This window comes from Salvia hispanica, chromosome 2 (genome assembly GCF_029641045.1).
Source record: "Salvia hispanica isolate PSC_SH4W2 chromosome 2, Shi_PSC_v1, whole genome shotgun sequence".
Taxonomy (NCBI): Eukaryota; Viridiplantae; Streptophyta; class Magnoliopsida; order Lamiales; family Lamiaceae; genus Salvia; species Salvia hispanica.
In genome coordinates this window covers 23,871,563-23,887,144 of record NC_142693.1, presented here as the reverse complement: position 1 = coordinate 23,887,144, position 15,582 = coordinate 23,871,563, and the positions used below count along the sequence as shown (strand labels likewise).

Here is a 15,582-nt window from a genome sequence, read left to right as displayed (position 1 = left end):
TTTATTGGAGAGAGATTGGGCCAATGCTATTTATGGTGACAAGTATAGATAAGAAGCCAAGTTTGACATTTCAAAGATAACTATGCAACAAAGGCTTCAAGACTTGACTTGAAAGACTAATATATAGCAGTTTTTCAATTTTATGAATAGAGATTACATAAATTTTATTTATGCTTAACAGGCTTTTGTTACTAATATTCAAATATTTACTACTTGAAAATTTTCCAGTTTATGTGATAATAACATGTTGTATTATCTAATTATCTTGTGTTTATAATTTATTATTACTATGTTTATATGTGTATTGCTTAGTGTGAGTTTCAAATTTCATCGTGAGTCATCCCCATAAAAAAGAAAAGTTAATAACTAGTATTGTTTGCTGAGAACTTCAACAAAGACTGGGCTACTTCTTGGGCCGGGCCGAGACATAAATTTAAGTACAACTGGATTGACCCAAATTTTCCCATTCGGCCCATTAACCTGACCTGATCCCACTTAACTTGATAAATTATGTGGTGGGCTAATGGGCTGGGTAGGCTTTTTTTTTTTTACAGAAATCATAATTTATTCTACTTATTCTGGCCCACAAAATGTATATTTGCGTTGCTGAAATTTAGCCTTATTCATCTTCATCCAACATTAGATGAAAAGGCGGCTCTTCTAATAACTACTACACTTCTCCCAGTTTCTCATTAGTGATGTTTATATTGACTCATAGTTGCACAAATTTTACAAGCTTTTGTTGAAAGCATATTTTTTGCATTTTCTTTGGAGAAATAGTTACTATATAACAGTAGTATTTATTGGGTTCAATACTATTTTCTTTCTTCATGATGAAAGTGCTACTTAGGAAATACTAATATGCATCAAAATCCTTAGCAAAATTTGCAGTGCCAACTCATACTAACATACTAACATATAGGGAACCACAAAGCTAAGCTAAATCCCTATTTATTTCACTCTCTCATATAAAACACAGTTATCATTTCCAACATTACTGCATCCTAACTCGATTACTTGCTGCTGCCGTTCTTCTCGCACGTCTTCTTCTCATGTCCCTGGCAATGAACATGCCTTCAACAACCTCTTCTATTTTGCCGAAATATTTCTCTCTGAAGCTTCGGCATAATAAAAGTAGCCACACGATGCTTCCTACTCCCACAACATATCCAACAGCAGCGGAGACATATTCCCACTCTATCTCTTTCTTCTCTTCCCTATTTTCATTATATCCCGATGGTGGCACATTAGTATTACTGCAGTTTATGTCGAGAGGGAAACCACATAGCCCCGAATTTCCTTCAAATGAGTCAGCAGGGAATGTTTGAATTTGCCGCCCTTTTGGGATCACTCCAACAAACTTATTGAAGGAGAGATTCAATTTTGAAAGGAATGTGAGCCCTCCAAGCTCCTCCGGGATCGGCCCTGCTAGTTGGTTCACCGAGAGGTCGAGTGATTCGAGATTCTGCAGTCCACCAAATGATTTTGGGATGCTTCCATTGAGGGCATTGTGTGAGAAGTTAAGATAATGAAGTGAGGTTAGATCACCAATCACATTTGGTAACTTCCCATAGAAACTATTGGAAGACAAATCAATAGTACTAAAATCTGCCCAAATCCTGGAAAGCTCCACCATTTGCCCTTTCACCATTAATGTCACGTCGGTGGAGTGATAACTGCTCTCTCTCAATTTTCCATTATTGGGTATTATCATTGACGTCCAACTAGAGAAATTGATTGATTCCAGAGTTCCACTAAAATGATTGGAAGATACATCTAGAATTTGGAGTAATGGCCAAGTGGTGTGACATCTTAAATCCCCATGGAAACTATTGGAGTGCAAAATAAGAACAAACAAATCCGATGAGAGCATGCACGGGAATGTGTCGTTCATCATGTTGTTCCCAACATTCACATGGACCAGTGATTTGCAACTCTCGAGCGACTTTGGGATCTTTCCTTCTAATGTATTATTGTTAAGATCCAAATATAATAGCCGACAATCCTTAGGAAAAATATCGGGAATGCTACCGTTGATTTTGTTTTGACTCAGGTCAAGAAACCAAGGATTTTTAAGCTGGAAAGGGGGTATGCTGCCACTGATGTTGTTACGACTCAGATCGATCCGCCTAATGTTATTAAGTAGGCAAGCGGGTATACTGCCACTGAATTTATTTCCAGACAAGTCAAGAGAATTGAGTTGTGTGGCATTGCAGAGGCAGGTTGGAATTGTTCCACTGAATTTATTTATAGACAAGTCAAGATTAAACAGTTGTGTGACATTACAGATGGAGGCTGGAATTGATCCACTTAAACTGTTATTAGCAACATACAAGTCAGAGAGTTGAGATTCAAGTGGAATGGGCAGATGCAGCTCGTCCCTAAGCTGGTTAGACTGCAAGTGTAGGATGACGAGAGAAGAAGGGATATAATAAGGCTTTTGCAGATTTGTTAGAAGATTAAAGGAAAGGTCCAAAAGCCAAAGTTTTGTTCCCCAAATCCAACTAGGTATTTCCCCCACAATCTGATTGTTTGCGAGATTTAATGTTTCTAGATCCGAATGTTTGATGAAATCAGGAAAACTGGACAGGTTACATGAATTTAGGTACAACCATTTTAACTTGAGACCTCCATACGAACTCGAGTTGACGTTGCCAGCATCTACTGACAACCTATTTCCGGATAAATCAAGCAATGTGAGATTGGGAAGGCTTCGAATGTTTCCCAGTTGAAAAGTGCAATTAAATTGGTTGTAACTAAGATCAAGTTCCAACAATGACGGGAGAGCAAAAAGAGAGCGGGGGATGTTCCCAAAGAATGAATTTTACTTAAAGTTAGATGAACGAGATTGGAAAGGCCTTCAAAGAATGTAGAAGGAAGAGAGCCTACGAAGGAGTTACGTGACAAATCAACATGAATCAGCTTGTTAGGTTAGCAAATGTGGAAGGAAGTGAGCCTGTCAAGGAGTTACGTGACAAATCAACATGAATCAGATTTGTTTGTTTAGCAAACAGTGTAGAAGGAAGTGAGCCTGTCAATAAGTTATATGCCAAATTCACATGAATCAGCTTGGTTAGGTTAGCAAAGTTGGATGGTATTGAACCCTTCAAACTGCACTCACTAAGAGTCAAGGTGGTCAGACTTGGAAAATTGGTGAACAAGTCATCAACTGCTACTGCTGAAAGATTGTTCCGATCTAGTCGAAGAATAGAAAGGGAATGAAGTTGCCAAAAGGATTTAGGCAAAGGAGCATGAAGACTACATTCAACCAAGCTCAAAGTGGTGAGGTTGGGTAAACGTGATGATATAATATGGCCCTGACTTTCCCTTTTATACAAGGAAGTCATATTGATCCCATCAAGACGGAGCTCTCTAAGCTCGGTTAGATTTTGGACAAGCATCTCCAAATTTGGGTGCTCGAGGCTAAGAGTATTATGAAAGTCGTCGGTGGATATATCGAGACTAGCCAATTTGGTTAACAATGAAATTTGAGAAGGAACCTGCCCAGCAAAACCAGCATATGACAAATTCAAATGTGTCAAACAAGTCAGATTGCCAATACCTCTTGGAATGGCATCATTGAAGTAATTGTAGGCAAGGTTAAGCTTATGCAGATATTTAAATCCGAATAGACTTGGAGAGTCATCAATTCCACCGGAAATACCCTCACCATCGAGCTGCAAACTAACGACGTAGCCAGAAGCATCACATTCCACACCGGGCCACTTGCAGCACGCATCACTTTCATTCCATCGCACAAGTTTTGTTGAATAATCGGAATCAAAGATCAACTCTTGCTTGAGTTGAAGCAATACGGTTTCCTGATGACGAAGGCATTTGTTGTTATAAGAATAGGCAGTGAAAATGAAGGATGAAATTAGGAAACAAATGAACAACAAGAAGTTTGAAAGCATTGTGAAAGAATATATTGATAATTGTTTTGTGTACAAATGATGATATATGAATGTGGGTTTAAATAGGAAATTGCAGTTTACTTGGATATGTTTTTAGGACCACCTCTAGGAAGACTTATAAATGTGGTACATACGCAATAAAGACAATCCATATTTTGCTAAATGACACGGAGTTGACTTGAGGTCCACCTTTATACCTAACTTTATACTTTATAGTTTATAATTAATATCAAAATCAAAATGAAAATGAAAATGAAAAGATACTATAATGTCTTTATTACCCCTTCTTCTACTCATGGGTTTCTCGTTTCAACTATAGTGGCTATTACTTTCTTCGGTCCCTATTAAATGTCTCATATTTGATCTATGTGGGTTTTAAGAAATTATTTGATTTTGTAAAAAAAAATTGATAGAAAAAGTTAGTGGAGTATGAGTCTTACTTTTATATACTAGTTTTATAATCCCTTCATCCCATAGAAATAGGTCATATTTCCTTTTACGTCCAGTTATGCGTTTCAACTACTTTATCTTCTTCTCTCTTACTTTACCAGTTACGCGTCAAAACTCGTGTCAACCCTAAAGGACCTATTTTTATGGGACGGGGGGAGTAATAAAATGTGAATGGTTGAGTTGTGGAATGTGAGATCCATTTACTAAAAGTAGTAAAAGTGAAATGAGACATTCATTGAGAACCGTCTAAATAATGAAATACTCCCTCCTTTACTTTATAGTTGAGTCATTTTTCCATTTCGAAAAGTTCCTTCATAGTTGAGTCATTTCCATATATAGTAATCTTTTTCTCTTTCTTACTTTACTTTCTCTTACTTTATTTTCTCTACTTTTTTCCAACTCTTACTTTTTTATCTATTTATTTACATACTCAACATCCTTTTTTTAAACTCCATGCCGAAAAATTTCATTTCAAATATGAGGAAACGGAGGAAGTATGAATATTTAATGACCAGAGAGAGTAATATCAATGAGTTCACACTCAACAAGTTGTGCATGCCATACTCACAACCAAATTCACAGCTCCCCATCTCCACTTATATTTTCTCCCTCTAATCTCTACTTCTTACTTTTGGTATATTATCCTGGTAGAGAATTTGTCATAGAGCTACTACCAATATTAGTAGAAAAAGTTATTTGTATAATAGCTTTGAAAATTCGGTGTTTTACATCGTTGTGCATAAGACCCTAACTTCATAATGAAATCCAAGAAAATTATGAGTCAAAATGCCAAATCAAAATTGAGAATATATAGTACATATCAAAATAAATATAAGCGTCCACCCTTATCTACAAGGACTAAGACTTTGAAACAATTGCGACATGTAACCATTTCACTTAATGATAGACTAACAAATTCAAAGTCTATGCGGTTGTACATTAATTGTAGCGTGTTGATTGAAGAGAGTATGGGCCACTGCTATATATGGTGATACAAGTACAGATAGAAGCCAAGTTTGACATTTCAAAGATAACTATTCATCAAAGACTTCAACACTTGAAAGACTATAGTCTTACTTTAAAGATTAAACATATTTTAAACTGTTTAATTAAACTACTTGTCAGTTTTTGTTTTCATTTTTTATACTATTTGTCAATTTTTTATTTTTGTGAATAGAGATTAAATAATTTTTATTTATGCTTTACAAGTTTTTTGTTATTAATATTCAAAAATTACAATTTGAAAATTTGCCATTTTATGTGATAATAATATATTGTACTCCCACTGTCCCTGAAATTTTATCACATTTTTCGATTTCCGTCCGTCTCCACAAAATTTATCACATTTCACTTTTTACCATTTTTGGTAATGGACTCACATTTCACTAATTTATTCTCACTCACATTTTATTATAAACTAATACTTTAAAAGTTGAATCAACATCCTATCAACTTTTTCAACTCACTTTTCATTTTTCTTTTTAAAATCCGTGTCCGGTCAAACTGTGACAATATTTAAGGGACGGAGGGAGTATTATCTTGTGCTTATAATTTATTAACCTTACAATGTTTATATATGTATTGCTTGTATTTTACATTTATTCATTTTTCAATTGTTTTAGAATATCAGAATGAAGTGTAGTACATGTGCATCTCTCTCTTGTTTTTTTCCACGATAAATTATATGGTGGTCAAATGGGCTGGGTTTGCCTTATTTTGGATTGGGCTGTTAGTCCAATTCCAAATTCAGGAGTTGGGCCTTACCCACATTTGTCAAAGGTGTAAATAAGAAAGCATTATTTATCTATATGAAAAATAAAGTCCGTCTTCTCAAAAAATGGCATAAAAAAGGTTAAATATACAAACCATCATTTAAACTTTTCATCCCAAATATTCATTTAAAATGGATAATGTCTACCTTTGTGTCACTAAGCTTTCTTACTTGTCCATAGCCTAATAGCAGAAAGACAATAAGAAATATGCAATACATATGAATGATTGGAAGTGTCATTCACAACCCACAAATTTTAAGATTAAAACATGCACACAATTAAACACATTGGGAGCCACATAAGCTAAGCTAAACCCCTTTTTATTTCACTTCTTACATAAAACATAGATAACATTACCAACACTAATGCCTCCTAACTCGATTCATTGCTGCTGCTGCCCTGTGGCAATCTTTCAGCACTTGGTACTACCATAGCCGTCCAACTGGAGAAGTAGATTGATTCCAGACTTTCACTAAAATGATTTGAAGATATATCCAGAATTCTGAGACCTGGCCAAATGCTGTGACATCTTAAATCCCCATGGAATCTATTGGAGTGCAAAACAAGAACATTCAAGGTCGACGATAGCATGCATGGGAACGTGTCGTTGATCATGTTGTTGCCAACATTCATGTACATCAACCCCTTGCAATGTTCAATGGACTTTGGGATCTTCCCTTCCAAAGAATTGTTGTTAAGATCAAAAAATTGTAGACCACAATGCAAAGGAAAACTATCTGGAATGGGGCCGCTGATGTTGTTTTAACGCAGATCGAGAAACCTAATGTTTTCAAATAGGCAAGGGGGTATGGAACCACTCAATTTATTTCTAAACACGTCAAGATAACTAAGGTGTCTAGCATTGCAGAGGGAGGTTGGAATTGATCCACTTAAACTATTATTATCAAGAATCAATGACGTGAGTCTAGATTCAAGTGGAATGTGCAGATTCAACTCGCCCCTAAACTGGTTAGAGTCCAAGTATAGGGTGCCAAGAGAAGGAGGAATATGGTAAGGCTTTTGAAAATTTGTCAAATGATTGAAGGAGAGATCCAAAAACAAAAGATTTGTTCTCCAAATCCAACTAGGTATCTCCCCCGAAAGACTATTGGATGTGAGACCCAACACTTGTAGATCCAAATCTTTGATGAAATCAGGAAAATGAGAGAAGTTACAAGAAGATAGGAGTAACACTTTTAATCGGAGACCTCCATATGAACTTGAATTGACATTGCCAATATCTACTAAGAAGGTAGATAGATCAAGGAATGTGAGATTGGGAAGGCTTCTCAAGTTGTCAAGTTGAAAAGTACCATTAAATTGGTTGGATCCAAGTTGAAGTCCCACCAATGAAGGGAGACCAAACAGAGAGCGGGGAACATAGCCCGAGAAAAAATTAAACCCCAAATGAAGATGAACAAGATTGCAAAGGCCTTCAAATATCGCAGGAGAAAGTGAGCATGTCAATAAGTTGGTTGACAAATCGACATGAATCAGCTTTGTTAGGTTAGCAAAGGTTGATGGGATATGACCCTTCAAAAAGTTATATGACAAATCAACATAAATCAGCTTTGTTAGGTTAGCAATGGTTGATGGGATAGAGCTCTTAAATAAGTTATATGACAAATCGACATGAGTCAGCTTGGTTAGGTTAGCAAAGGTGGATGGAATTGAACCCTTCAAACCGCAGCTAGAAAGAGTCAAGGTGGTCAGACTCGGAAAATTGGTGAACAAGTCAAGGAGTGATACTGCTGAAAGATCATTCTGATCTAGTTGAAGAATAGAAAGGGAATGAAGTTGCCAAAAGGATTTAGGAAAAGGGTCATGAAGACCACAACCAACCAAGCTCAAAGAGGTGAGGTTGGGTAAATATGATGATTTAATGCGGCTCCAGTTCTTCCTTTCATGAATGGAAGTGATAATGACCCAATCAAGATAGAGCTCTCTAAGCTCTGTATGATTTTGGAAAAGCATCTCCAAATTTGGCTTCTCAAGACTTAGAGCAACGGTGGGGATCTTGAGACTAGGCAACGTCGGTGGTATCTCCATATTTCGCTTCTCAGGACCTTGAGCACCGGTGGAGATATCAAGAGTAGCCAGTCTCGTCAAGGATAAAATTTCAGAAGGAATCTGCCCACCAAAACCAGCATGTGACAAATTCAAATGTGTCAAATAAGTCAGATTGCCAATACTTTTTGGAATGGGAATGAGAACGTGAGGGTAGTTCAAGTCTAGATAATTGAAGGCGAGGTTAAGCTTCTGCAGATATTTAATTTTGAAGAGACTCGACGACTCCCAAATTCCACCATAAATGGCCTCTCCATCGATCTGCAGACTAACGACGTGGCCAGAAGCATCACATTCCACACCGTGCCACTTGCAGCACTCGCCACTTTCATTCCATCGCGCCAGTTTTGTTGAAAGAGAGGAATCGAAGATCAACTCATGCTTGAGTTGAAGCAACAAGATTTCCTGATGACGAAGACATTTGTTATTGTAAGAATGAGTAGTGAAAATGAAGGATGAAATTAGTATACAAATGAACAACAGTAACAAGAAGTTTGAAAGCATTGTGAAAGAGGATATTGATAAATGATAAGTAATTCTTTTCTGCGAAAATGAAGGTATGTGCGTGAGGGTTTAAATAGACATCTTTTAAGACTACTATTTGAAAGAAATAATATGTTCTTTTTGTAGCTTAATCAGTTCTATTCTAAAGATGAATGATATTCTATATAAATAAACAAATAATCTATAGTTTATATATTTCACAAGTAGGCCTAACTGATATTGATTTGAAGAAAATGATAGAAGTGATATGTGGCTTTAATATCAAAGCTTCACTAACTAGCTTTGAACAGAAAAATAATTACTAATTATTAAAAAAAAAAAAAAAAAAAAAAAAAAACATTTACAATTCAGCCAAGCAATCTTACGTCTTGAATATGGCATTAGAACTTTGAATTGGTCATAATAGAATAGTTGTTATTGAGACAAAATTATCTTTCTGTATTATAATTTTCACAAACACATATAAATGAAAACAAAATTTTCTATAATCACCAATATGTACTACTCCATCCGTTCCCACATAGTTGAGACGAAACTTTTCGGCACGTAATTTAAGAAAGGAATGTTGAGTATGTTAAATAAATAGATAAAAAAGTACTCCCTCCGTTTCTTCATAGTTGAGGCAGAACTTTTCGGCACGAAGTTTTATGAATGAATGTTGGGTTTGTTAAATAAATAGATAAAAAAGTAAGAGAGAGGAAAAGGTAGAGGAAATAAATTATAAAGTGAATAAAGTAGAGAGAATAAAGTAAGAGAAAGTAAAGTAAGAAAGAGAAAAAAGTTACCATATATGGAAATGACAACTATGAAGAAACTTCCCGAAATAGAAAAATGACTCAACTATGAAGAAATGGAGGGAGTAAGAACGAGAAAAAGGTAAAGAGAATAAAGTAAAAAGTGAATAAAGTAGAGAGAATAAATTAAGAGAGAGTAAAGTAAGAATGGAAAAAAAGTTACTATATATGGAAATGACTCAACTATGAGGGAACTTCCCGAAATGGAAAAATGACTCAACTATGAGGGAACGAAGGGACTTCAAGGGAGTATATTGTTACCCTAAAAGTATAGAAAATTCTTACTATATTTTATGAATAAGAAGTAGTTCAAATTAAAACTTCTTTATTGTAGTGAAAATCGTACTATAAAATATTGCACTGAACTTATATACTACTTATTTAGCAAATATCGTGAATTACTTCAGTGCAATTAATATTTAGAGATGGAAAGACTTAGCAATTGATTTGATGTATTCTGGGTCAGTCATTTTGGATCTTTGTTAAGTTGATGGACAAATTATTATATAAAGACAATATGATACTTTTCTATATGGAATCTTTTCTTGTCCTGCTTTTGAGAAATATCTTAATAGATTCCTTGTGGCATACGACGATCACGTATTTCATACTCAATTACATTATTTCCATTTTTTTCGTTATATAATAATTAATTTGTTATATAAGATCAATTATTGTATAGTTATTTTGGCCTAGCCATGTATATGAAATGTTGTTTTGCCCTAGTCAAAACAACATCGAAATTAGATAGAATTAGGGCAACTTTATACTTGATTTTTGGCCTAGCCATAAATTTAAGTTCGACAATATTTAGACAAGAGGATTGACCTCTATCCCTCCATTTGGGCCATGAACCTTACCCGATCCCTCTGAACTTGATAAATTATGTGGTCGTCTAATGGGCTAGGTATGTCTTATTTTGAACTGGGCTAGATCATGCTTTTGTTGGGCCAGGACCCACAATTGTCAAAGGTTTGAAAGCATTTTTTATCTTCTTGAGAAATAAAATTTATAAAGTCTTCTGGATAAAGTCTTCCGCTGCAGCTGCTGATGTAATTGGTGCACAAATAAGTATACTGATAATCAAAATTTATAGTGCCAACTCATTATGGAGGGTACCATAATTGAATGAAGTATTGCAAAATACAAACATGCACACAATTAAACAGAAATAATCAGTACATTCCAAAATTCATAACATTGTAAAACCCACAAACTTTAACATGCACACAATTAAACACAGATAACATTTCCATCACTAGTGCCTCCTGACTCGATTCCTTGCTGTTGCTGCTCTTCTTGCGCGCCTTCTTCTCATGTGTCTGGCAATGCACATGTCTTCAATAACCTCTTCTATTTTGCCAAAGTATTTCTCTCTAATGCTTCGACAGAATAAAAGCAGCCACACAATGCTTCCTACTCCCACAACATATCCAACTGCAGCACATACATATTCCCACTCCATCTCCTTCTTCTCTTTCCCATTTTCATCATATCCACCATTTTCATCATATCCCGGTGGTCAGGGACGGATGTAATGTTTTACCACAAGGAGCAAATGCCACATCTCAAAAAAAAATTTATATGCTATTTTATCATTAATTTGTAGTTTTTTTTGAAATATCCTTTCATATGCCCCTTCTTAAATTCTTAAAATATATTTATGTAGATTTTTGCCCCACCTATATCCTAAATCCTAAATCCACTTTAGTCTCTTCTATGAGGATGTAACACCCCGGAATTTAGAACCCTAATTTAGAGCCTTAGAATTAATTTTGATGGCGTGGAGTCGTAAATGCATTTATTGCATGTGATGCTATGGCCAAGTCGAGCCTAGGGTTTTTTTTGTTGAAAGTTTGAAAAGTCAAACTTATTTGATTTATATGATGTGGCATGTGATTTATTTATTGTGTGGTAAATTAATTGTTTATGGGTGAGTGAGAATATTAGAGAAAATTTCCATAAATACTTATCACCCAACTCCCATGAATTTCGAACCCTAGACCCCCTTTGAAGAGAAATTCCACTTCTTCCGGAATTGATTTAATCCTTGGGATATTTATCCAAATTAAATCCAAGAGCCAATTATTTCCTTTTAAAGAGAGAGAAAAATCGAGCCCTCCATTTTTATAGTGATTTTCGAAAATCACTATGTTGGGAAGAAATAATATTTTGCTTATTTTATTTATTCCTTGTTTGATTTCCTTCCATACCTAGAATTTAATTATTCTACCAAATCTTTCCATACTTCAAGAGATCTTGCCTTACTTTATTTTAGTTAATATTCCAAAAATCCATGCCTTATTTAAAAGGCATAGAAATCGCCCCTTACCTTGTCTCATGGAGGATTTTCCTTATTTTTATTTTGCTCCATGATATTTTATTCTATATGGAAAAATACCAAAACAAAATCATGGCTATTTGGAAAGCCTTATTTTCAAAAGTTATGGGGATTTGCCCTAGGATCTATCTTTGTTAATTCTTCTTCCCTACTTCACAATATTTATTTATTTAATTGTGGAGAATGAGATGTTACCAAATATTCTATTTATTTACCAAAGATTTTATTTGGACTCTATAAATAAGAGCCAAAACCCCAACCCTAGACCCCATATTTTCGGCCCCCCTCCATCCGATACACTCTGTCAATTTTCTTCTACTTTACTCCATTAATCCTTCATCCTTTGAGAAGAAATTGAAGTTTAATCCGAGGATTTGCGAAGAACCAAGTCTCTACTTTGTTTCTACTGATTGTTTTTCTCAAAAAAGGTATTTTTGTTTAAGAGTTAAGCTTGATCTTTTTCTACTTCTTCTTTTTCTTCTTCTAACCGATTAATCGGTCTTCTTGAACCCTCATGCATCTTAATCGAGTGAAAGTGGGATAAAAGGGATGTGCGAACATGTATGTATGTGTGTGTGGTGTGTGTGTGTATGCGACGTGTGTGTGTGTAGTGTTTGTATGGTGTGTGGTTGTTGGCTAAGTAATCTTGTGTGATAAATATGATCTTGATTAATTAGTAATGATAAGATAGATCGTTGGGAAGAGGGAAAAATAATGAGACATGCATGAATAAGGGTAGTGCTAAACCTAATTTGTGATATGTGCTTATGTGACTAAAAGGTGAAAACTTGATTGCGAAGCCGGATAACGGAAAAGCGAAACTACTTGATAACTGAGTAGTCAAGGTGGGCTTTACTCTAAAAACTCTCTTTTATTTTATCAAAATATTGTTCGGTGTTATAAGGGTGGTTTAACTGTTATGCCATGCCTATGTTTGTTTAAATGTGATTGTTGGATATGCTTATACGAATTCGGGTCTGAGTATGGGCCGCAAGCCCTACCAGGCTGTGTACACGATGGGATCGTGAGCCGTCCTTGCTAGTCGGCCGGTCTCGTGGGCGAAAAGTGTGGCCACACTTTCGTCGCACCATGGAATGTTATGATTGTTGGTTTGATGAGAAAATGGGATGTTAATTTGACTGGCCAGTCTATGAAAATCTATTTTGTGATACTCGTGATATTTCTTTTATAACTGCTTAAAACTCGAGTTCACTTGGTAAGGGTGGCATAACTTATAAAATGTTTTGGCAACGAGCTCACTGAGTATTTCAAAATACTCAGCCCTGCATGTGTTTTCCTTATGTGCAAGTTGAATGATGACGAGCGGTGGTGGGTGTTGAGTAGATTAATTAATTAATATGGATGTTTTTGAACTTCAAGCATAGTTGTGTCTTCATACATAGCTATTCTTTCTCTTGGTCGTTTTCCGCTGAGTTTTTGATACACTTTAGAATTTTCTTTGGAATATTTGCATCTTGCCTTCGGTTTGAGGCCTTAGTCTTTTTCTTTGACTTTGTCTTGGATACTATGTCGTACTCTTCAGATATTTTGATCGTGTTTATGATACCTTCCCTTTTCTTTTAAAATTCTAGGTTAAGTTATCACTTTAAATACCCTGGTGTTTCTTTCTAGTCTTCTGGTCAACACTCTTTAAATGGAACCCTAGCTTTTGTTTACTCGTTTTGGAATCCATTTGGGTAGCAGTCCACCGCATTTATTGTACCCTAGGAGGGCGGGCTGTTACAGAGGAGGTGACGAATGATCTGTATAAATATCCAATGAGAGAGTTAAGACCTGCCAAGTTTAAAAAGTTATATGTATAATAGCTTTAAAAATTCGGTATTTTATATTTATCGCTGTGCATAAGACCCTATCTTCATAATGAAATCCAAGAAAATTATGACTCAAATTGCCAAACTCAAAATTGAGAATGTTTAGTCCATATAAAAATAAATTTAAGCGTCCACCCTTGTCTACAACGACTAAGACTTTGAAACAATTGCGACATGTAACCATTTCACTTAAAGATAGACTAACAATATATACCTACTTCACTAAAACTTAAAAGTCTATGCAGTTGTACATTAATTATAGCGTGTTGATTGAAGTGAGTTTGGGCCAGTGCTATTTAAGGTGACAAGTATAGATAAGAAGCCAAGTTTGACATTTCAAAGATAACTATGCAACAAAGACTTCAAGAGTAGACTTGAAAGACTAATATATAGGCTTACTTTAGTTTAACAGTTTCTAACTTGATAAAGTGAGCTTGAGAGAAAATTCAGATGAAATGAAATTCCAAGAGTATATGTTTGGAACAACAAACCAAATGATCAAATCAACCCTTATGTTTATCCTAAGTTACAAGTAAGTTAACCCTTTGGATTCAATCTGTCACACAAGCATCACATTCCACACCGTGCCAGTTGTTTCATTCCATCGCATCAGCTTTGTCGAAAGAGAAGAATCGAAGATCAACTCATCCTTGAGTTGAAGCAACAAGATTTCCTGATGGCGAAAATGAAGGACGAAATTAGGAAACAAGTGAACCACAACAAGTTTGAAAGCATTGTGAAAGAAGAAATTGATAAATCATTTTTTTTTTTTACAAATGATCGTCGGCAAGGTTAAGCTTCTGCAGATATTTAACTAATGAAGATATGTGAATATGGATTTAAATAGACAATCGCAGTTTAGTTGGATACCTTTTTAAGACCCACCACTTTGAGCACTAATAAATGGCAATCCATATGTAAATTTCACAATAATAGAGGTGATGTATATGCTATTTTTAGCTAATACCTTGAACAACTTTGTAATACAGTGCAATCACTTTATAGAATTGGAAAGATTTTCAAGTCTAATTAGTTGGAGGAAAACTTTGCAAACCCCCCAAAACAAAATCTTAGATTGAACTGAGATAGTGCATTTGTATTTTTTTTTCATGTGGCGCTTATTTAATCGGTTTTGGTTGGAGAACAAGTGTATTGAACCCGCCTTTAGAGAAATTCATATATGGAAATTTGTCAAAAAATAGTAGAAACTCACGAGTCATGATGAATCATTGATAGCTCAAAAGGCATTTAATTAGCGAGCTCATTGCTCCAAAAGGTGTTTGATGAAACGCTTCAAAGAGATGATCTAGAGACTAGAGTGGCAGCAAATGTATGCTATGTTAGTTTAATTTGACAAAATGAAACGAATTTTGTTGACATGAATCACATGCACTATAAATAAATGGACTCACCATCGAGCTATAAAGTGATGGCACTCCAATCCAATCCGATCCAATCGAACTGCCACGAGTCCAATATCAATATTAGCTCAAGCTTCTCAGCCCAATCCAAAAGTTCAGGATTCTGTAGTTGGGCCCAGTGTCATATATAGCGATGTATTTTCTGATGGTCTGGCACAATTCTTGATCGGGCCAGGCCATAACCTTTAGGTGTGAGTCACACCGTGTGACAAGATTAAGGACAAGTCCATTGGCCCATATTCACCAATTCGGTCCGATCTCTCCTAACATGATAAATTATGTGATTGGGTTATGCTTTGTTAGTCACGATCCAAATTCTCTAGATGGGCCACACATTTGCCAATTATACGATATTAAATAAATTGTAAAATTCGACTCCCAGATTCTGATCCTAAACTCGTCAATGAAGCATAATTTAGTCGGTTAAATGTTTTGTAGGGCTCAAGTCATCACGATCAGAAGGTGGATCTTTTTTTATTAAAGTCCA

At 35.4% G+C, this 15,582-nt stretch overlaps 1 protein-coding gene, 1 long non-coding RNA gene and 1 pseudogene across 2 annotated transcripts; 1 reads left to right on the top strand and 2 right to left on the bottom strand.

The window, feature by feature from the left end:
- Positions 1 to 846: 846 nt before the first annotated feature.
- LOC125189739 (uncharacterized) lies at positions 847 to 3,958 on the bottom strand (annotated as a pseudogene).
- Positions 3,959 to 6,440: 2,482 nt separating this feature from the next.
- Positions 6,441 to 8,827, bottom strand: LOC125189746 (receptor-like protein 41). Its single transcript, XM_089064349.1, has one exon. It carries the CDS (start codon positions 8,705 to 8,707, stop codon positions 6,899 to 6,901), a length of 1,809 nt encoding a protein of 602 aa, XP_088920475.1. The 5' UTR covers positions 8,708 to 8,827; the 3' UTR covers positions 6,441 to 6,898.
- Positions 8,828 to 12,087: 3,260 nt separating this feature from the next.
- On the top strand, positions 12,088 to 14,886 carry LOC148931863 (uncharacterized). Its single transcript, XR_016135359.1, has 2 exons — positions 12,088 to 12,270; positions 12,623 to 14,886. It is a non-coding gene; the product is annotated as an uncharacterized LOC148931863 (long non-coding RNA).
- The last annotated feature ends 696 nt before the right edge of the window (positions 14,887 to 15,582 follow it).

What these genes read in the sequence shown, in the direction of transcription:
- LOC125189746 (XM_089064349.1), bottom strand. Translation starts at nt 8,707, where the DNA reads ATGCTTTCAAACTTCTTGTTACTGTTGTTCATTTGTATACTAATTTCA.